Here is a 22564-nt window from a genome sequence, read left to right as displayed (position 1 = left end):
TCTAAAAAATTATGATATTAAAATTTTTTTGGACAGAAATCAATTTTTTCCTTGTGGTAATTATAAAAATTCTACAAAGGGGAGGGGACAATGGCCCCTTCATCCCAGCACAACTGGTGGTTTAGAATACAAAAGTATTCGAGACAATATTTAGAAGTATGTAGAAATGTTGTATATATGAGAACAATCCTATGTTAAAAAATTAACTGTTTCAATTTTTAGGTTCAGGAAAAGTATGATGGATACTTTTCAAGTCATAGGTCATGTATATATATATTTATTAATATATACAGGAAGGACTCATTAAGGATACAACGTTCCTTTGCTGGTGCACTTTTTTAGGTTCCTTATATGGATTGAAAGACACAATGGCATTTTTGCATTTTACACAAAATGGGGTTCCAATTTTTATTTTTATTTTGCTATTAAGGTAGAGTTCAAGTATGCAATTAGATCTGTAAAAGAAACATGGCATTTAACAAATATTTTATATAATAAATCATATAAATGTTTTCAGGGAGTAATTAGACCAATGGGATTCTTATTCTCTTTCAAATATTTTATGACTAAATCCCTATGCAGCATTTTGTTGTTCAATAAAGCAGAAGTATTTTGTGCATAGAGTAATTATCATCTAACTACACAGAAGACGTACTAATTATAGCTATTTATAGATGAATAAATATGAAGTGGATAGTTTAAGTCATTATACTCTTTTAATTATCTTATTTTAATTTACATGGGTAGCTACTTAGATGAGAAAAAACTCATAAGTCAACATTTCATAATTGTATGTGCATTTAGTTGTATGTTTATCGTAAAATTAGTTGTTCTTTAATTTCTTACATGAAAAAAGACGGAGAGACTTTGATGATGTACATAAGTACATTCTCCATAGAGTATCAGTAAAGAAGGATTTGCGTAAAGAAAAAACTAAGTTTACTGATTAAAAAGCGAAAAATAGCGGATGAGTGTGCTCTTTCTTCTTTTTTGTTCATTATTTAATAAGATGTGGGCGTGCTCATTTATCCCTCTGAAGTAAGCATTTGCAATTATCTTTTCAGTAAATTGTTTTAAAAATGCATTATAATTTAAATAAATATAAATTAAATGTAAATATTTTCAAGCACTAATGTCATTTGTAGAAGGTTATCCATTTTAGGGTAATAATTTATCAGCCCCTCCCACCCCCAAAAAAACATATATGAGGCATCTGATATTAACAATGGTCTTAATTCAGTAATATTATTTGTTTCCCTCCCGCCTTCTTCTTTCACTTTTACCAAAGTCTCATCGCTATGCATCAGATAGTCTTAGAGTAGCTTCAAATTACAATTGATAAACTACTTTTGGGGATGGGAGCAGATTCAACCCTTATTTTAAGGGTTGAAAATGGTAAACCTTTTCCGAATAAATAATTAAAAAACGAAGATTAACATTTGAGAGGAGAGGAGCTTAGCTGTTCAACACGTTTAATTGAATTGGCTACAATCATCTGTGAAATGAAGGAAATAAACACAGGTCCCACTCTACATCAAGCATAAACATAGAGAGGAGCTACTCCATTTTTGATCAAAAATTATAATTTGAGTTCAACAGGAACTTATGTACACTTATTGTTATAAAACAACAAATACCTAAACATTGCTAGTTTTTAAAGCAATGAGATTAGATTAACTTTCTGTAAGATTTTTGCCTACAAGTTGGTATATTATACAATCTGTAACGTCAATGAAAAATTATTATAAAAATGCTTAAAATGGAAAAATTAATTACGAATTTCTAACATCTAAGGAATAGTTCGAATGCCTACGTTTAGAGTCAAATCTCAGAACTTTTTTTTTTTTGTTTTTACTTCCGGTCAATTGACTCATTTTAAAGTTTTGTTATTTGATTAAATCAGTTATTTTATGTGTCCTTGCTACGATGATGGACTATTAAACTATCTATAGATTATGTAGTTACTTTTATTGTATCACACAGCCTTTGCTTTGAAAAAAGGCTCGAACTCCACTGGTAGTTAGGTAATCTATCCAAATTCTGGAATTATTTTTCAATCATTGTTGTGTATTATTGACAGCTTAACAAAGGCTACCCCGACAAATCAACGTTTAGAAGACTGATCTTGGGGGAAAGAAGCATCAACTGCTGACAACCAACCCACTGTATATTCTTGTGTTGGCAAACTAAGCGCGTGAGTTACTTATAGAGCATGTCCATTGACGTCACAGGTATAGTTGTTAAATAAAATTGACAAAAATTCAAAAGAAATCAAATAGATACTTCATCAACTGGGTTTTAAAATGAGAAAAACTAAACTGCAACAAAGTTTCTTACTTGTTATAAGAAAAAAACACAGAAAAAAACAGGGAATCAAACTAATAGGCGGTCTCGGATTAAATAAAGACAGAGTAACTTTTTTTGGGAAATGGAACATTAAATTGAACATTTAAGTCTTTAATTTTGTAAGTCCTTTGATGAAATCAATATACACGGCAATAGTTCACCATTTTCCTTCATTAAAAAGGAGAAAAAGTTTTAATTTTTAATAAATTTTGTAGCTTTTGCCTTCGTGATGGGCAATTATCATTATGACGTCGACATGTAAACGTGAGCAACTCCAGTGTTAGTCAGCAACAATTTTCCATTCTCTATGAAAATTTACTTGCACACTTCAAATACAGAAATACAACTTTTGAGAATAATTGAAAAACCTCAATATATATATAAGGAATCAATGGAAAAAATAAATTTAGATTTCGAGATATTAAAAGTATTTACCTATCTTTAGAAGTTTTAACATTTTTATGAATTTTTAAATAAATAAAATAGAGTAATTGGATATCAAATTAAAAATATTCAATTTTTAAATTTAATTAATATAATTTAACATTTAATCAAAGATAACGAGGGGACATTATACTATTTTTGAAATACAAAAAGATAACTTTATTTTTAAATATAATAGATATTTAATTTGAATACAAAACACTTGTAACATTGAGTGTTATACAGAGTGCAACGTATATAGTGTTCATATATATTTTTTTGGATCTAAGAAATAACAATGTAGTCGTATTAATAAAATATTGCAAGTGTTTTGTATGTAGCATCAAACATGTATAACGGGGAGCACTATTTTTGTTATTGAGTACTCTAGAGACTAAAGTACTCCCTAGCTCATGAGTCATCACATCTTATTATATTTTTTTATCAAATTCTTATTATTATTCTGTTATTCTTGATGACAGAACCCAGAAAATTGTTATCAAATATTTCTTCCTTCAAAAGCAACAACAGCCTCAACACGCCAGCGAACAGATTGGCAGCTATGACGATGAATACCGTGTCCATGGTATACTACACTGTCATAATGGTAGCTCTGAGCGAATCCAATTTTGAATGGGAGTTGTAGCAGAGATCCTTTTCCAAGACACCTCAAACTGCGAACACAGGGGATGGAAGTAAGGGCTGGAAGCGGGATACATAGAGGCAGGCCAGAAGTCAGCCATATTGTTGCTTACAGAAATGTAAGATAATTATATTCAGAATACAAATTTCAAAACCATTCTCATCCATTATGGAGTTTTTGATGCTGTAGGCAGTCGATATGGACATGCCAACAGTCTCTTTAGCCTTTTCGGCACTTACAGTAAGGCGGCATGGAGATTATCGCAAACAGGGCCTTTTTTTTGTTGCTCCGATATTTTTACACTTAAAAACATGGGGTAAAAACAAAGCGTCTTTATTTTTCTTTCATTTGTCATTTAGTTGCGTAAGGAAACCTCATAATTACAAATAGGGGAGATGCGTACATCCTTAGAACAAGGAAAATATCTAAAATAAATGAATATATTAATCATATTTGGATATGCAAAAAAGAGAACACTTGATCTGATCAGAGTAGATTTTAGGGGTAAGGGGGATAATATTGTGAAATGATTAAAATGCACCCATTATTGATCAGTAATTACAAATGGATTTATATATATATATTTTTTTTTGATAATTTAACAATGTACTCTCTCATTGAGTACTGTATAAATGAATCCAAATACGTATATTTGAATTTTAAAAAAACGGTTCCTCTCCTATTGAGGATCTTTGGAGTCACCATTTCATAATTTGAGCAATAAAAGATAGATTTCTGTTCTTTTAAAATATAATCTATTAATCGTGATCAAACTAATGAAACCCTGACATTTTATCAATTTATAAAAATCAACAGACACCCTGGACAGGCTGTTAAAAGAGGAAATGTCCGGGGAAAAGCAAACAGTTGGTCAGACGAACTATGAATAAATAAATATTTGATATTTGTGAAACTCAAATGAAAAAAATAACTACTAGGTGGCTCTTATTAATCTTAGCCCAAATGGGGTAATTTAGAAAATTTGGGGATAATGGGAGTTTCTATGACATGAAGAAGGAAACTTATTTCCTAATGTTATTGAAACAGACAAATAAACAGCATGCGGCTAGTTAGGAGTGAATTAATTTTACTACAAGTTATTTTGGAGTAACCCTAAAAAAAGTTACCCGACCCCTGCACCCGATCCACTCTTCCTTTACACTCGATCCTATCAAAAGATAATAATTTTATGAGGTAACCCTTAAGATGTTAAATGGGAGGGTCATTCCCCCCTCCCCTCCTTTTTGTTCTTTCTCATTGCCGTCGGACACCTTCTTTTAGGAAGTAGAAGGATGTTAATTAATCTCTTGTATTTGTTTCACTCAGGGGGTATCCCTCCACCTTGCTCCCTTACAAGAATTAATGGAGATTAAGGGAATTTCTCCATTTCTATACAATATATATATATTGTAGTTATATTGGAGTAGTTAGTAGTATGTAGTAGGAGTTGCCCTAACTATGACTCATCTTCCCCACATTGCCTTTCTAATACACACGGCATGAAAAATGCTACTCTCTTAATAAGAAGCTTACTTTATTTTTCTTTTTTTTCCTTCCTTTTTTTGGAGATTTCCTCCCTTCTGCTCTTTTCCCTTTTTCTTCTCCTTTCTCTCCCTTGTTATTCTTTTTCATGAGTCATGCTAGTTTGAATGAGTTTAGAAAAAAATGGCTAAATTATTCTCAACAAAACCAAACAAACCAGAGGAAATTCGGGGAGGCAGTCTAAGGTCTGGTCGTTGGCATGCTACAAAAAAACTGTTAAGCTCAGTATAATTGGAGAAATTGTAATAGAACGATGGTCTTCGTCTCTTCATGAACTGCATTTCTTGTTCTAAGAGTACAAAACAGACTGCATTACGTAGTCACTTAAGGGACTCGAATACCTCGAAGATGTATATCTAGAACTAGGAATACATACCTCCAATGGATATCAAGCCAAATTATTAGAGCCATAACAAGTAACTTATAGGCTCTTTCAACGAATTTTTATGTGTATTTTAATAGTATGATACAATGACATTTGAATATGACACTACAATTGTAATAAATAATAATTGTCTTTAATGATATTTATCGAGGAATATGAATATTAAAACTATATATTTAGGTCAAAACGAAGACCCCCCCTAAAAAAAAAAAAAATTATTATTATCATATATATATATACCATATATAATCCGATAATATGGCTATTGGCTATATGTACAATGGTCAATTATGTAAATCCAGTGAATTTTTTAGCAGGCCCGTTTTTTTTTGGAATTAATCATCTGTAGAATGAATTTTCTTTTCCTCAGCAGTTGTGTATTATTTTTTAATTCCTGAATAGTGAACATCCTTTCCAAAATAGATTCAATTAAATTCAAAACCTGATTGAACATTCCTCTGTACTCATAAATGACGGAGCATAACCATGAGGATTTGTTGTGGATTTATATTGTAAGCCCTTTTTGGACACAGAGTAGAATTGGGCATTTTTCATTTCCCTTGTCAATGCTAATTGTGGCTGATCTAATGAATTAAAATTATTTCTCTCCTTCAAAATAGTCTTCAAATTGTCACCATTGTTACCATGTTGATTTTATGTTTCTTTTTAACATGGCCATTTTATAGAGAATTTTCATCATGTATATATACCCTTTAGAAAAAAGGTAGTTACTCCCCTGAAAACAGTACATAAGTAGTGAAATAACTTACGAAATCTAAGTTGTCTTTCTTGACACTCTTGAAAGATCCATGCAGTCCTCAGAGTAAGAGTCAAGGCCTGTGGTAGGATTTTTATAATACCTAGGTGAGGGGGTGAATATTTTTGCCCATTTCCCCAATGTCATCTCATTTTTTCTGACTCTGATATCAGGTTGCATTAAATAAGATTGGGTGTTTTCAGATAAATAACTTGGTTCATTTAATATTCCGATGGACGTCTATTTTTTCCCACACTGATACTTCAAGGAGGGGGTGAGTTCACACAGACCTCCATGTCACTACGGCCCTGCACTTTATTGAATCCAACATATCAAAAATATTCAGTTAAATAATAATTAAATATTCATTTAAAGTCATTTAGCTTTTTGCTTACAATTGATTAGTTGGTCATTAAATACTTATTTGATTTCAAAAGCCTACGGATTTGCCATAGGTACATAATTTTGATTCCAGACACTTTTTCTGTAGTAGTCTCAATGAAAAAGCCTAATTAAATGAGAAAAAAAAATCTTCATTATATAGTTTAATTTATGCTACAAAATATTTATTTTTGGGTGTGGGAGTTTAAATATAAGTAACTAGTATGAACATTTAACTAAATAGTCAATTAGCTAAAATAATAATACATTATCTTCTCATTTATATTTATAAAATTAATCCTTTTTTATTGATGAGGTACATTTTAATTATGCAATTCACCGTTTGCAACTAATCAAATAGCCTATTATGGGCATCGAGCAAATGGGAGGAAAACGCAGGAGCGAGACATATAGTACTATTGATTAAAGTTCTGGTTTTGAAGGATAGGATATAACGTAATTCTCTGATAAAAATGAGAATCTTCTATATTTTAAGTAACAATATCAATACCAAAGTTAATAGAAATACAAGATTATACCATCACGCGTGTACGAATGATGTTTGATTATCACCACGCTTTTTAATAGTGACGTCATAAAGTATGATTGGTTGCGTGTTTTATCAAAATCTACCTCTCTTACCCAGCAGTGGGTACGATACATCAAATTAAAAATTCTCGCAATAGGGATATGATGGACAATATGATTGGTTGCGTGTTTTGTCAAAATCTGTGTGCCATGCAAAGCAATCGGTACGATATATCAAATTGAAAATTCTAGCAAGCCCGATTACATAATGGTCTAACCTTGTATTCTATTAACTTTGGTCAATTCTATAAAGCCAGGTCAAGCATTACACTAATTATCTGGAAAGAGTATGAATCGTTTCTATCATGGAAGGGATAATTCCCATCTTAGGTAGATTCTTTTAGGAGAACAGGATGGGGTCTATTTGTATCAAGGCCATGATAAAACTGACTATAAGAATGGAACCTTAAAATTCACTTCACATCGCCTTATTTGGGGTGAAGAAAACTTACCCTTGGATCTGGGATCCATCATGCTCACAAAGGATGAAGAAGCGGGACATTTTCGCTTAGGAGTAGTAAAATTGCTCTTCCTCTCCTACCAACCACTTGAACAATCTCCTTTGAGTAAGGATTTCTATGAAAAGGAGGACTTAGTTAGACTCTCATTTCTTAGTAGAGGGATGAAATCATTTTATTCTAAGCTCAATGATGTTCTTACTCAACAGCAGTGCCTTATTAGATCTTCAAGTACAAATCTATATCGAACAGTCATCCCCGTTAAAAAATACATTCTGGTATAAGTGGAATCAAAAAGTAAATAGCTTCAACAGCCAAAGAACGGAATTCTACCATATCTCAAGCATTCCAGGATTTAGATCAATTAATGGAGATAACCAAACCTATGGTTGCCGTATCTAAATCCATATCTTCAAAGATTCGATAAAGAAAAAGGCGGTATAACCGAAGATGAAACCATTCAGTTTATATCTTATCTTTTGAGTTTGGGTATATCTGATCCTATCTCTCGTGAATCCTATGAATCTAGTAAAAAGTATCATTTACAATTGGGTAAAGAGATTTTTACTATATTGGAATCTTCCTGAAGGATGCTGCCGGCACAATTACATTGATACATTGATTTATTACACCCTAGATGCATTTTGCCGAGTAATAAGAGCTCTAGGTATGGAATTACTCTCTCCTGAAGATTTACTGAACCCTTGAAAAGTCATGAGGCAGGCAGGAGTACCTTTGATTTTAAAGAATTTTGATTATGGACTCTCTGTATTTATCAATAATCAAAATACTGAGGATATTCAAAAAGATACTCTTAGTTTAAGTAAAGAAAATACATGTTTGACACCAGATAAATTAGCAAGGTTGATCGCTCTTTCAGCTGGCTTACCTAGGCAGAGACTTTTTACAGCTGAAAAGGCTGGATTACTTTGTCACGATGACTCTGTAGATGGTTTGTAATTTTAGCCAAATAGATTTTGATTCGAGGGTTAGTTAAGTAAAAAAGTTTCAACCAGTTTGTGATTTGTATTTTATTTTATAATTTCTACTCTCGTGGGTCAGAATCCCGAGCCAAAAAGGAGAGAGAGGAATAGATTAGCGATTAGCTACGGTAAATATGACCGGGTCTCCCCTTAAGGACTTAAGGGTTTAATCATGATATTTGTAGATTTTACTAGAATAAAGCCAGTCTGTTTTACGAATCTAAGGGAGTAAGAGTTCTTATTGAAACTGTCAAATACATTATACATCACAAACTCCACCTTAGAAATGGAATTATGGTTGAGATAAGTTATATACATCAAGGAAAGTGAAGTATTCTTATCAATGAAATATTTTTCTTAGAGGAAGAGACGAAGCAGAGTTGACTTAAGAAGAAAATGACTTCATAATTTCAATGAAGGAACAGTGGATGGGTGATGAGAACTCTTCCTGTTCCTCACTTGGGCTTTAAGTCCATTATTCTGTTGTTGTTTTTTTATCTCATTAGTTCTTATAGCAGTATACAATTAGATTTGGAGTAATTTCGTATTTTTGAGTATTGAGGCAATGATTCACAAGGTCAGAAGTAACTATCCCTTGAAACAGAACATGAAGAGAGGATCAAAAATCGTGTGGCTAGGATATCCAAATGGACAAATATGAACTCCAAGGTAATATGAATAGAATCATCCAATTAATTACAATCCAGGCGGAGGAGGTAATTTTTAAGTCATTTGAATGATAAGATTAATTATATTCAATATTGCACTAAGGTAAGTGGCAAACCATAGTCTTTGTTAGAGGGAGATGTTATCACAACAATTTTGAATGATTAAGAAAGAAGAAAATTGACACGGAACAACCATTTTCCTTTTGTAATCTCAAAACAGTAATTTATTTCACCAAACGTGCCCAGTCTTACCAAATAATAAGTAATAAGATCCATTATGGAGCAAATTAAAAAGTAAATGAATACATAATATGAGCCCTGAAGAAATAGGTAAAGGTTTCGTGTTTTCAAATTATAAACTTGCGTTTCGCAAAAACATTCTTTATTTTTGCAATTAATATAATATGACAATTGAAAATATTCATGATCTTATCACTACACAGAATATTTTGATCCAATTAACTAATTTTGAACATACCTATATTTAATTGAATTCAATTTTGCCCATAATATATATATTAATTCTGTATTTACTATGAAGTATTATGAATTAGATAATAATATTTTTTTATTTTTTGTAAACTAAGCAAAATGATTGGATCCTGGCTAAGTAATTATAACTCAATGAGCAGTGCAGCTATTCGATTTCTAGTTGTAGTCGGTACGACCACCTAGCTCTGGACTCTTAACAAGTAATTTATTATTAATCTGAGTCAAATCTTAAGTATTTTTTTAACAGTTTATGCCGAATATGAAGTTGCATATTATTGAAACGGAAGTGTGACTCAAGTCCAACTCCCTTCTCTGATTATAAAATGAGTAACATTCAGTGACATATCACATAACTCAACATCTGAGATATGTATGCAAGATAAATTAGTAGTACTCAGTAAAATTATTGTCAATTTAATTATTAAATCTTTGATAATTCGGGGCACCGTGGAATTGGCTTCCTTTTTGACGCTCTCTTACGTAAAGGTCGTTGTAGAACTCAACCTTCAAGACCTCAAAATTGAAATTAGACGTATTAAATTCCTGAGTCATATTCGATCAATAATAAAATCTTACCATATTGATATAATACATAGTATGAATAATTCAAGTTTTTGTACTACACATCTTAAAACCTTCAAAAACCAAAATATCAAACTTTCCCAATTATCCATGTTGAAAAAGGTTTCTAAGATATAAGTATGGAATGCAATGAAGAAGAAAAAACACTTTGTAATAACAAAAAACTTTCCACCCACTTACAGTGAAATCTTGACTTACAGGCAACATCCACTTATATCAGTATTACGATATCCAAAACTAACTTAGAGCTTACTTCTTTAAAGTAAATGTACACCAATTAGATAGAAAGTATTACTAACATCTTGAGTCACAAGCTGGATGTACTCTTCGGTACTATACGGTTATGTTCAGTCAAATGTTTGTACACCGATAGTGACCCCGAATTGGTTTTCTAAGTATTGCATGATCACTCTGTTTAGTAGTCAAAAGGAGCTAAATCTTTCTCGCCTCTTAGGAGAGAGCGTTCGAAAACAAAAAAACTGCCTAGCTATGTTGTAGGCTTGCCACTCAAATTCGAATCTAATGTAACTGTGACTTCAGTCTCGACTTGGACTCGAAGTTAAAAAATCAGATTGAGATTCACAAACATCCTTTCTTTTATTTAAAATCATTATTGTTATATAAAACTGATATTTATATCATTGTATTTTAATATTAATGGGCGCTGGGGACTCTGACTCTAATTGAAAAGACTCGTGAGTTGAGTTGGACTCAAATATTCTAAACTTAATTCGTACTCAAGCAATAAAATATACATTTTTCAAATAAACAAACGGACACTTTGATAATTTCCAAAGATATATATACATAATAATAATAAGTAAATAGACTAAGTTTATGTTATGAGTAATATAAATGGATTATGCATGAATGAGGTTTAAGTGTAACTTGTAATGCAGTCTTTTTCTTATTATTATCACTTGAGATTTGGTCTTCGGAGTTGACTCAGCTTATAGGTATTAAAGAGGCTAAAAAACTTTTTATTCTCTTTAATAGGTATTATTACCTAGATACACAGATCACAGAAAAAACTCTCTTTTTCATCATCCTGTATTAACTTTTAGACTACATAATGTTTGTACTTTGGTAGATATTAGGTATAATCCATGCAAACAAAGCAAAAAATGACTAACTTATTGAGAAAAATCCTGTGTATATACAACATATATTGTTATAAAATTACATTTTACTTCCGAGTAACATATTTACATATCATGGGTTATTTTTAAGGTGTTCTTTCTCGGCGTTGCTAACCGTTAAATGGTTGACTGTTAAGAAACAGGTAGAGGAATATTATATATTTTATTTATCTACTTTAGATTACTCGTACTGAATGATGAAAAAAAAACCACAACTATGAAATATATGGATAGCCTTGCTAAGTGAAACTCACATTATCAACATATTAACGTATCAATAGAATCCATTAGTAAGAATGCTATTTAAAAGAAAATTAGTATAAGCTATATGAACCCAACTAGATTAGAAAGTGGTTGAGGTTTCTCTTTAATATTTTTTTTAGAAAATGCATCTTGTGGATTGTAAGAAGTAAATCTTCAAAAAAGCGCAAAAAAGATAATGGCTGACTTACGGAATTTTGTTTGAAGAACTCATGTGCATCAATGTTGCATATCTTTTGATTGACATAATTCCCATTTCCGTTTGAAATTATAAAAAAGTTCCTCCATAAAAATTCGACTTACATAAAGTTTAAATATCCTTCTTTTTGAGTATTAAACCCAGCATCACGTATGTATAGAGCTTGCAGGAGATTCATTTTCTTCGTGGGAATTGAATAGTCAGACATGAGGGTGAAGGAACTAGGGATTATCTTGACTCTAATTTGTTTATTTTCTAGTACAAATTCCCAAGAAGAGGATCCTTGCAAACAGGAATACAAGTGCCCACATAGCACCGGGAACTTTGCAGATCCTTGTACTTGTCGAAGATTTTATAAATGTGACGGCTTCGTAGCCTATAAAAATATTTGTCCCACTGGTCTGCACTGGGATGACCTTCGAAAGTATTGTAATTTCAAAACTGAAGCTGTCTGTGGTCCATTACCAGAGGGGGAACCAAAGGTAAGTTATTCAGAATAATACAATTTGTACTTTTCATATTATAAACTATTAATTATATTTTCACCAAATGCAAGATTAAAGAGGATGTCGAAGCTGCTGATAAATGCGATCCTGAAAAGTGCGCACTGCCCTACTGCTATTGTTCCAAGGATGGAACGAAGGCACCCACTGAAAATCCACCTCAAATTATACTCCTTATGCTAGAAGGAGCAGTTAACCAAAACAATTATTTCCACTATGTTAAATTGCTTAATCATACACAGAGAGATACAAACTGCAAAATAAAAGCAACCTTTTTTCTCCGACACGAATATTCCAATTATAGACAAATCCAACAACTATATGCTGATGGAAACGAATTGGCTCTCTCCTCAATGACTTCAACAACCTCACTTCAAAATGAAAACGCCACTACATGGAGAACCGAGTTAAATGTTCTCAAGGGTATATAAATTTAATAATTGAAGAAAATGCTTCCAAATAATATCATATGTATCCTTTCTCCATTATAGAAACACTCAAGCGTTTTTCTTCTGTGCCTTCTGAGGATATTTTAGGTGTTCGTGCACCAGGATTAAAGCCAGGACATAACACTCAATATGAAGTTATGGTAGAAGATGAATATGTATGGGATAGCTCTGTCACAACATATCCCCTGGATAAACCTGTTTGGCCCTACACTTTGGACTACAGTATACCACATAAATGTAAAATATCTTCATGTCCCAAAAAAGCATTTCCTGGCCTTTGGGAAATTCCATTGAATCTTCATTTCGTCAAAGAAGAGGGTGGAGGCGAGTGTCCCTCCCTGGATCAATGTATTTTCACTCATCAGAGCTCAGATGATATTTTTAATTGGTTGAAGCAGGACTTTGAGCGATTCTATAATCAAAATCGTGCGCCATACACATTTCCTTTCCATACCAATTGGTTTACACATCCCACACAAGTCGAAGGTCTTCTAAAATTTATAACATGGTCACTTACGCAGAAGGATGTATATTATATGACTGTAACAGAGCTTCTAATTTGGATGACCGAACCCGATAATTCTCAACTCCCCATTACACTTGCACGTAGCTGTGAGGATAATGATAGACCTCAGCCCTGCTCTAAAGGTCATACTTGTGAATTACCACATACAGAGCCTGGAGGAATTGAAACACTCAGATATATGGCAACGTGCTATGAATGTCCACACAGATACCCTTGGGTGTAAGAAATTTTTTTTGATCGCAAAATATAATCATATAGTATAATAAATATAAGTAAATTTGAATTTTAGGATAATAAAACCTCAGATTAATTGAAGGATGTTTAAGGTTTATGCGTATTGAGTTAATCATATTAAGATTTGATAAAAGAAGGTTAAAAATACAACGCATGTTTTAAAATTATGAAGATAATATACACTTACAAAACAAACGATATTTACGAGTTTATTAACCAAATACAGAAAAACTTATAAAGAATAAAATAAACCTGAGAAATCACACATTTAAACAATTTTTTTTAAGACGAAAAGTTAATGTTCATTATTCATGTGACAATTTCATCCTTTTTCCGATCTTCTTTTTTGAGAGACTTTTCGTTTACAGTCCAATAAATGCAAGGAGTTGTTTTCGTTTTTCTAAATAAATCATCCAAAAGTTGGGGTTTCGCACTCTCCTTAGACTCCGTTGTAGTCTTTTCTTTTTCTTTAGAAGGTCGAACGGCTTCTTTTGGTTCCGTTTTAAGAGGAGGAGCCTCAAATGAGGTCTTTTCTTCGGCTGTTTCTTCCATTTTTTTACGAGTAGAAAAAGTTACAGAGAGGGTTTTGGGATTCGAGTTCGGCCATTTGACTCCATCAAGGGCATGTCGCGTCTCTGAGGCTTCTTCCACCTTAGAGAATCGTACATAACAATGTGACTTGATTTTATTGATCCAAAAGTCCTCGACGTTCCCTGTTCGCTTGAGAAGCTCTTTGAGTTGGGTGAGAGTAAAAGGTCGAACCAGGTTACGAATGAAGAGAACGTCTGTTTCGTTTTCATCAATGAGAGGTGGCGGGGGATCAATACGCGGTCGCTTTGAGGGAGATACATCATCAGTCTGTGATAGTGGTAGCGTGTGCTCGTGGTTCTCTTTGGATTCATCATTTTCTCGTTTGTTCTCATTCTCAGTTGTACTCGTTGCTGTTTGAGTCGGCAGAGTTTCCGTCTTTGTTTTTTCCTCTTCCTCCATCATGATTCCGGACGTATCCTCTTCTACCACCAATTCCTCATCCAATACCGAAGTATTTGTTTCAAGAAGAGGCTTCAAATGGGGAATAATGTCTTTAATAGACTCAGTGCTTACTGCTTCTGCTGATTCTTCGGGTAGTTTGCAGTCACTCCATGTTCGTGGTTTTCTCTCCTCCTTGGATACGGATTTCGTAAGTTTTCTGAAAGGAATTGTGGGTTTAGCAAGAGGGGTTGTCATGGAGGACTTTTTGGTGATGTCCACGGTGCTTTCATGGTCGGCGGCTCCGTTGAGGGGTGATGAGCTCTCCTCCTTCTCTTGCTTTGCTTTTACTTCTTCATTGTCTTTTTTCTGGTGAGTCGAGTCTTGTGCTATTGCACCTCCTTTGAGAGAGGAATCAGTGTCTTTTTTAGGATTCCAGGAGTTCTCATGCGTTCCTTGAGTACGACTACAACTACTCTTGGAACGGAGAGACGTGCCTCCATCTTCCTCTTTCTTGCTTGTCTTCCCTTCCTCCTTCACTTTCCTCCTCTCGTCTCCTTCACACTCCTTGAGCACCGCCTCCGTGTCTCCATCTCCTTCCTCTTCCTTGAAGTCACTCACATCCGCATCTAAGATGAGAGGCGACTCTTCTCCTTCCACGCACATATTCTCCCCCGAGAGGGACTTCTTTTCTCAGACTGCGCAGGAGGCGGATTCAGGGGCTCTGGGTCCACACTCTCAACCACAACATCGCTTCTCTCCGGGAGGATTTCCACTTCTTCTTCCTTCTTTTCCACTTTTTCTATTACAGAAGGACGCGGCTCCTCGGGCTCCTCCTCCTTCTGCTCCACAGCCTCCACAAGTGGCTCCTGTTCCGTCTCTCCTGCCGCTTCCGCCTTCTCGCTTTCTTTTAGTTCCTGAAGGTAATTCTCCAGCCTTTTGAGCAAGATTGGCTTCGTCCCAGTTTTTGATAGATCATACTTACCCAGAAGAAGCCTCAGGTCAACCACACGCAGCTCCTCCAACTCCTTCCAATCTCCTTTGTCCAGTTCCACCTTCATTTTCATTCATTGACGACGTGCGCACAACCCAAATTTAGTACTTGAATTTATTTCCTCCTATTATTTCAGCAATAGTTTATTAGTTTTATTGTATCCGGACTCTACACAGCTAGCGCGCAATTCTTCTTCTCTCTCTTTTTACTCATATCGTAAACAAAGGAGCTGTTAACTTACAAACACACAACCTCCATATTCCAGGATCACTTTATCATTCAATAATTTATAGCACATTTAATAAAAAAAAATCTTTCCACTTCATCCATATTTTAGATGAAGAAGTCCACGTTCGTTGATGAACAGTAGTTTATGACATTTTTATTTGTAAAACTCATTTGTGAATTAATATAAGATGTATTTTCAATATTTTTTGTCAGTTCAAGGTGTCAATCAAATTTACTTTTTTAATTCAGAGTTTTTATATTAATGGGCAGTGTTGTATCCAATATAACCTAAACACGCAATACATTTTTTTCTACTTGGTATCTGAAGAGTATTTTTGATTTCACATAGCTGTTATAATTGTTATATATTTCTTGAGGCGACATCCTCAAAGAATAATGTAATCACTAGTACGTGACGGAGTTTAACACGGAACATTTGTTTGGGAGTTATTAGTATAAGTCCTTTTTGGGTTCAGAGTAGAATTGAGGATATACATTGGCGTTATTTCTGCTTGTGGAATTTGTGTATAAACCATTCCTCTCACAGCAAAGCTAATAAAATTTCGGAATGCCATGCTGATTTTCTCCAAAATATTCTACAAATTGTCAGGCTAACAACGTTAATTTTTGATTCCTTTTATTTTTACATACTGGTAGATCATATTTTTTTAAACTCTATTAATGGTAAACTCATACAAAGTCAGTGTTCAATGATGATTGATGAAGTAAAAAATTAGTTTTTGTAAAGTAAAATTTGATATTGACTGAAATTTACCACTTCGAACCAGTTTGATTATATTTAATATTGATTATTATACTAGGTATTTCACAAAACGGCGATTTAAGGAAAGAGAAAATCTTCCAGAAGACGTGTAAAAGTGTTTTGGGGAACCTCGTGGACGTCATTTATATTTAATGTAGATAAATTCTTAAACTTTCACCCAGTCTAATTTTTTTTTTAAATTCGTTGCTTTGTTTAATTGCACTATTTGCTGGAAATAACTCATTTTGAGATAGTTTTCAAAATCACAAATAGGGTATAATGAATGAAATAAAAGTTATAATGGACTTTAAAACATTTATTTATCTGTTATCTTGCAAAGTTTCAATTACGTACATCAATTTTATCCGAACATTAGCAACTTCAATCTTTATTATTGTGCAATATGAAATAACCTTGTCTTAATTTTTAACCTGTCCTTTTTTCAATAACTATCCGAAATTGTCTGTAGAGCGTGGGACGATATTCATATACTCGAATTTCATATTATCAGGGTGATTCATAAGTCCCTGCGACATAGAATTTTATAAAGTTAAGAAATAAAAATATATAATTATGATCATCCAAATTATACAACTGGTCTACTAAAAACATTTATGGTCTGCAATAGATTTCAAATAATATTATTCCATTACGACTGACCAGAGTGACTAAAACTTAGAGTTTCGAATTTTTTCTGGTGTATGGTATCATGAATCTGAAAAAGACATAACAGGAATGAGATGATTAAAGAAACGATTACGAGATTTATTTGATGGTGAGCTACCAGACATTCGTATTATTAGAACGTGGGAGGAGAAGTTGTTTGAAAGGGATATAATTATGAATAAAAAGCGACCTGGGCGACCAAATGAACGAGGTGACACTATGATAAATTAACAGAATCAGTACACGACAACCCAACTATGTCACTAAAACTAATGAATTAGACATGTCATATTCAAGTTTACAGCGAGTAATGACAAAGGATATTTGATTAAAACCTTGGAAGCCAACAAAGTGTCAAGCTTTATAAAGTTATATGTCGTAGGGACTTATGAATCACCCTGAGAACCAAATTGTCGTAACTCAAATATTTATTTTTACAGCATTACGTTTGAAAAATCAAGTCTTTCATTATGCTTTATGGGGTTTTCAAATTTGTTACAATAAAATGGATCTGAGAAATTGATTTCAACAGTCTGAATTTTTCATGATTTGAAGTACATTAAATATTATACTTCTAGGATGAAATATATGGAGTACCACTAATATTTGTAAATTTTAAGTTACAACAATTTGGCCCTCAATCCTCGACATACTACTTCTTGGTTCTTATGAAGAAGAATCAAAAACATTATAAACAAATCACATATAAAACATAAGGTTGCAATTTGATAACATTTATGTAAGGCCGGTTATTATAATACTAAGAATAAACATACACATTGCTCATGTGACGTTATGGCATAGTGATTTATAATTCTGGCTTAATATAAACTCTTTGGAAGAAATCTTACTCTTAGATCATGTGGTTATATACCTTTTTGTCACTACTATAAAAAGTGGAATGTTTCTTATCTTTGAATACAAGAAAATGAAGAATTCATGCATATGTAAGGATCAGATAATATATTCCATGATTATATCAACGACATTATGATTTATGATCATAGTTTAAAATTATACAAATCCAAATTACGTAATAGTGACGTCATGGATAAATGCCGGTTATAAATGTGCTGACCAAACAGTTACCATGGAAAATTAAATCATGATTAATGTAAATTATAAGTGACTCAGTATTAATTATTTATTCAAATCTTTTATTTCTGTTTTTGTTTTAAAAATATCTTACAATATATATTTAACAATATTTATTATTTATAAAAAGAAAAGTATAAAATCTTCTTTTAATGGAAGACAAGTAAGGGGCATTATATCTAATCTGATAGATCGACTAACGAGTGTGAAATCAATTTACAAGCAAACAGAATAATAATATTGTATAACGATAAGACAGAAGTAACAATTATAATTAATGAATAATAAAGTGGCAATAAATACTTAATAAAATGGTAAAAATACAAAATCTCCTGAAAAGAAAGAGAGAAACTATTATATGTAATTAAATATGGATTAAGTAAACACGGAAATGCACAATGCAATGCACGTGAATTCTCAGCTCCACAGTCAACTAAGCACAAATTCGTAGATGATGAATATAAAAAAATATACTATGTACTTATAATATGCAATTCAATCATTGAAAATTTTGTATGTTTTGCTTGGAACGTCATTTTCTAACAATGTTTCTCGAGGTACATTAATTACAATTTAGTATACATATTAATTACTATTGAAAGCAGAAAAATGAGGGTCACAAAAGACAAATTATGTATAATAATTGTCGGGTTCATTAGTAGAGACTCTATATAATAGAGTCTTGGACGAATGTATATTCATTTATTTAAAGACAAGTAACTAAATATGTATTTAGGTATGTATAAGGCCATTATGCTTAATTAATTACTAATTATGTACTTTGTATTTCTTCCATCTTCCTTTTTAGCTTCAACATCAGCAGATATGGATTGTGCCACACTAAAGTGCTACAACAATTGTTCTATCATGTATTTACGTGATTAAAGAAATGGATTGAGCTTATAGTATTTATGAAAGTGGATATTCCTAATTTTCTCAAACATATACTGAAAATGATATGGCTAATTAACCTTATCAATAAATTATTATGACACATTCTTATCTAAAAGCTTTTCTTCAGAGTCATCATGTTTCGATTGAGAATAGGAAGAGTCCATTGAGTCTACAGTGATGTTGACTTGAGAGTGACTTTTTTCCATGGGATTTTTCTCGGTCTCACTGTTAATGAATCTTGTATTGGAGACAGTGCCTGTGTTTGCATCTTGAATCGCACTACGAAGCTCTTTGAGGCCTACAACCCCTATGAGCCGTCCTATTGCTGTTACATATGCATGGTTTACTCCAAGCATGGAAAATAGTGAGTGGACTTTAAGGAGTGATGTCTTCTCAACTAACTGGAAGGGAGCGGGATCGATGTGTACTCTACCAAAGTTAACTTCTCTCTCCATTTGACTCTCTTCCCAAGTTTTTTGTTCTTCTAGGCTCATGTCAAAGACCATCACACGCTTAAGAGAATTTGAATTATAGTTAGTACCGGAAAAGAGTGGAGAAGTTGTTGTAATGTTGACTGCAGAGCCTGGCTTACGGAATATGGATTGCAAATTGGATTTCCAGTTCCCTGGTCCTGGCCCAGAAATGGTACGATATACACCCTCTTCTTCATCCAATATCCGGTTCCGTCTTTCACCTGGAAAATTATGAATGGTGTAGCTGTTGCTTTTCTTAAGAATGGATTTTCGAGGCAGGTTTTGAAGAGCTTGTACTGCTGGACTAGTAGGATCTAGTCCCAACGACACGGCCTCTTCTTCTGCCGTCTTTTTGTAATCAGATTCTAAACCCTGCTCCGACACTGGAGTGACACCAAATCGTGAGGGTCTCCTTTGAGATTTTGCACTATTCTTCATTTCAAGATTCTTTCTAACCTCTTCCAACTCTCTAAGTCTACGAGTCTCTGTCTCAATCTTTTTTCGTTGCTCCTTTTCTTTTTCACGAATGAATCTCTCCTCATATCTTTGTCGTGCAACTTCAGTTCTTCGCGCACTTCCAATTTGATTTTCGATGGCTACAATCAGTTCTGTCCTTTGGATTGAGCCCAAAAGTATCATATGATTAGGATTATCCACGAGTGGAAAGCTCCTTAGTTTTCGTCCATCCTTCAAAATCTGCCTTAGCTCAGAAAACGTCATGCCGTGCCAAATATACTTAATTTGACGCACCATGAAGTCCTCAACATACACACTATATGCACCAGAGCTTGAAGGAAGGATATCAGGTAGGTAGGGCAATTTCTTGATTAAAATAATAGAATCGTAGCAAGAGGGTTGTAAGAGACTAGCAATAGCATTAGAAATCAACACTGCAATCATAACAGGAACACAATGAGTGATTTGTCCCGTCATTTCAAAGACAATTACGGAAATTGATATAGTATGAGTAACTGCTCCAGAGAAGGCAGCTGCACCAACTGTTGCATATCCACCAGGCATTATAAAGCTGGTAACACCTCCGTAGCGAACTCCATCTGGAAACCAGACATGCATAGCCTCTCCTACAATTCTTCCAAATGCAGCGCCAACCTTGAATGTGGGAATGAGCACACCCGTGGGTACAGGTAATGTAGCAGCAATGATAGAAAGGAAGAAGGTCTGAAGGATATAAATGGATAAATTGATGAAAACATTCGTATGATCCGTGATCCAATGCTTGACATGCGCATATTCGTCAACAGATAATTGATCTGGACTACTCGTCCAAGTGTAGTTTGAGAACAGGATTTCAATTTGAGCGTGTGTTCCAATGTCTGTTGCAGCATACTTTCCGAGTCCAGGCGGAAATGAGATGGAGCTAATGACGAGTGAAACAAGGAATGGATAGATGAATCGATTTTTCTGAAGGAATTTGGTAAGTTTTTTATTTCGTCTCATCCATAAAACATAGCAGCGATGAAGGTATACATAGAGCGCTCCGCCCATACCACAAAATACACCAATCATTGCGAATACAAATAGTTCTTGGGGATCATAGGGGAAATCCATTTTAAAACCCGTTAGAAACACCGCAATAATAGTGGTGTTATCCTTAAACCAAATTGAGAGTAATCGAAAAATCATTGCACCACAAACTGCAGCAAAGAAACCTCGCCAATAGTTTCTGACTGCAAAATAAACTGAGGTTACTTCAATAGAGAACAATACCCCTCCGATAGGAGATCCAAAGCAGCATGCCACACCCACAGCACATGCAGCAGCAAGCATTTCACTTTGCCTTGATTCATTGGCATAAATACCCTGAAAGGACGTAACTAATTTTGTGAGGAGAGTAGCAACGATAGAGGCAATATGTACAAAAGGTCCTTCCTTACCCAAGGGCATACCACTACCTAGAGTAGCAGTCAACCCCACTGCCTTTGCTATAAGTGTTTTTCCAGTCAAGTACTCCTTTAAAACCACCCCTCGAAGAATAGTTTTCATTTCAGGAATACCCGAACCAATGGCTTGAGGGGCAATGACATGAACGAACCCCGCTGAAAATAAGACTAAAAACACTGGAAGAGAGACCCAAGCTAAATACTGGAGAAAAATATTGTCTCCCAATTGTTTATAGAGAAGTAGCCTGGATTTGTTGCAAGAGTCTATTCCGTAATCCATTAGAAATGAGACGAGAGCCATGATGACACCCAGAAGTGCAAGAAAGATCCAATCCTCACCAATTTTAGCAAAGGTGTGCCTCCAAAAGAACCCTATACAATGTGAGCATTGTCTATAGCACTCTCCCCTCTTCTTACTACCAGAGAGTTCTCTCTTTCGCTTCCGATACTCCTTTTGTCTTTGCTTGTCAATGAGTTTAAGTCGTTTTGATTCTTCTTTTGCATAATCTCCAAGAGATCGAGAGTATCGCCCATACATAAGGGTTTGTTGATACCCCATGGCCGGTTGTCTCTCATCGTCATCATCACTTTTATTGCCAGAGGAGTTCCCTGGAACGGTCGCGAGTCTATTCGTTACCTCCCCCATAGTTGGTTGTGTCTCTAATTATCTCTCCTACAGTGATAAATTAACCACCCATAGTACGTAAAGCTGATTATGAATTGTCTTCAAGTTGGACAGGGATTAATGAGTTTGAGGATAATAATAACCAGACTCTGGAACAAAAAAGGATTTATACATTAAAATAAGTTAGGTAGATACGTCACAACTTCACAATTCATTAAACTAAAAAGTCATTTATTTAAAAGTCTTTGTAATTAAAAAAATCATTAGGAATATTTTAGAGTATCATTTTACAAAATGAGTTGGACTTGACGAGAGTAATAACGAACCTTATATTATTTAGATATGAATGAATTACAATTAGAAACTCGTTTTAAATAAAATACATTAATAGATGATG

General features: G+C 33.8%; 3 protein-coding genes and 1 pseudogene across 7 annotated transcripts in view; 2 read left to right on the top strand and 2 right to left on the bottom strand.

Annotated features, from left to right (window-relative positions):
- The first annotated feature begins 7235 nt into the window (after positions 1–7235).
- LOC121128895 (vacuolar protein-sorting-associated protein 36 pseudogene) lies at positions 7236–8504 on the top strand (annotated as a pseudogene).
- A 2639-nt stretch (positions 8505–11143) lies between these two features.
- LOC121128893 (chitin deacetylase 1) lies at positions 11144–13654 on the top strand. The gene is made up of 3 exons (XM_040724487.2): positions 11144–12329; positions 12404–12773; positions 12842–13654. Exons 1-3 carry the CDS (start codon positions 12054–12056, stop codon positions 13546–13548), a joined length of 1353 nt encoding a protein of 450 aa, XP_040580421.1. The 5' UTR covers positions 11144–12053; the 3' UTR covers positions 13549–13654.
- A 98-nt stretch (positions 13655–13752) lies between these two features.
- On the bottom strand, positions 13753–15729 carry LOC121128894 (uncharacterized). The gene has a single exon (XM_040724488.2). The coding sequence runs from the start codon at positions 15192–15194 to the stop codon at positions 13869–13871; it is 1326 nt and encodes a 441-aa protein (XP_040580422.1). The 5' UTR covers positions 15195–15729; the 3' UTR covers positions 13753–13868.
- Positions 15730–18315: 2586 nt separating this feature from the next.
- Positions 18316–22564, bottom strand: part of ClC-a (chloride channel protein 2) — a 42196-nt gene continuing 37947 nt past the window's right edge. For all 5 annotated transcript variants that reach the window (XM_040724403.2, XM_040724402.2, XM_071893608.1 and 2 more), the window contains one exon: positions 18316–22316. In XM_040724403.2, the coding sequence (XP_040580337.1) occupies positions 19261–22188 (2928 nt within the window). In that variant the 5' untranslated portion in view covers positions 22189–22316 and the 3' untranslated portion in view covers positions 18316–19260. The remainder of the gene's footprint in view (positions 22317–22564) is intronic.

This window comes from Lepeophtheirus salmonis, chromosome 14 (genome assembly GCF_016086655.4).
Source record: "Lepeophtheirus salmonis chromosome 14, UVic_Lsal_1.4, whole genome shotgun sequence".
Taxonomy (NCBI): domain Eukaryota; kingdom Metazoa; phylum Arthropoda; class Copepoda; order Siphonostomatoida; family Caligidae; genus Lepeophtheirus; species Lepeophtheirus salmonis.
This window is presented reverse-complemented; position numbering and strand designations above follow the sequence as displayed.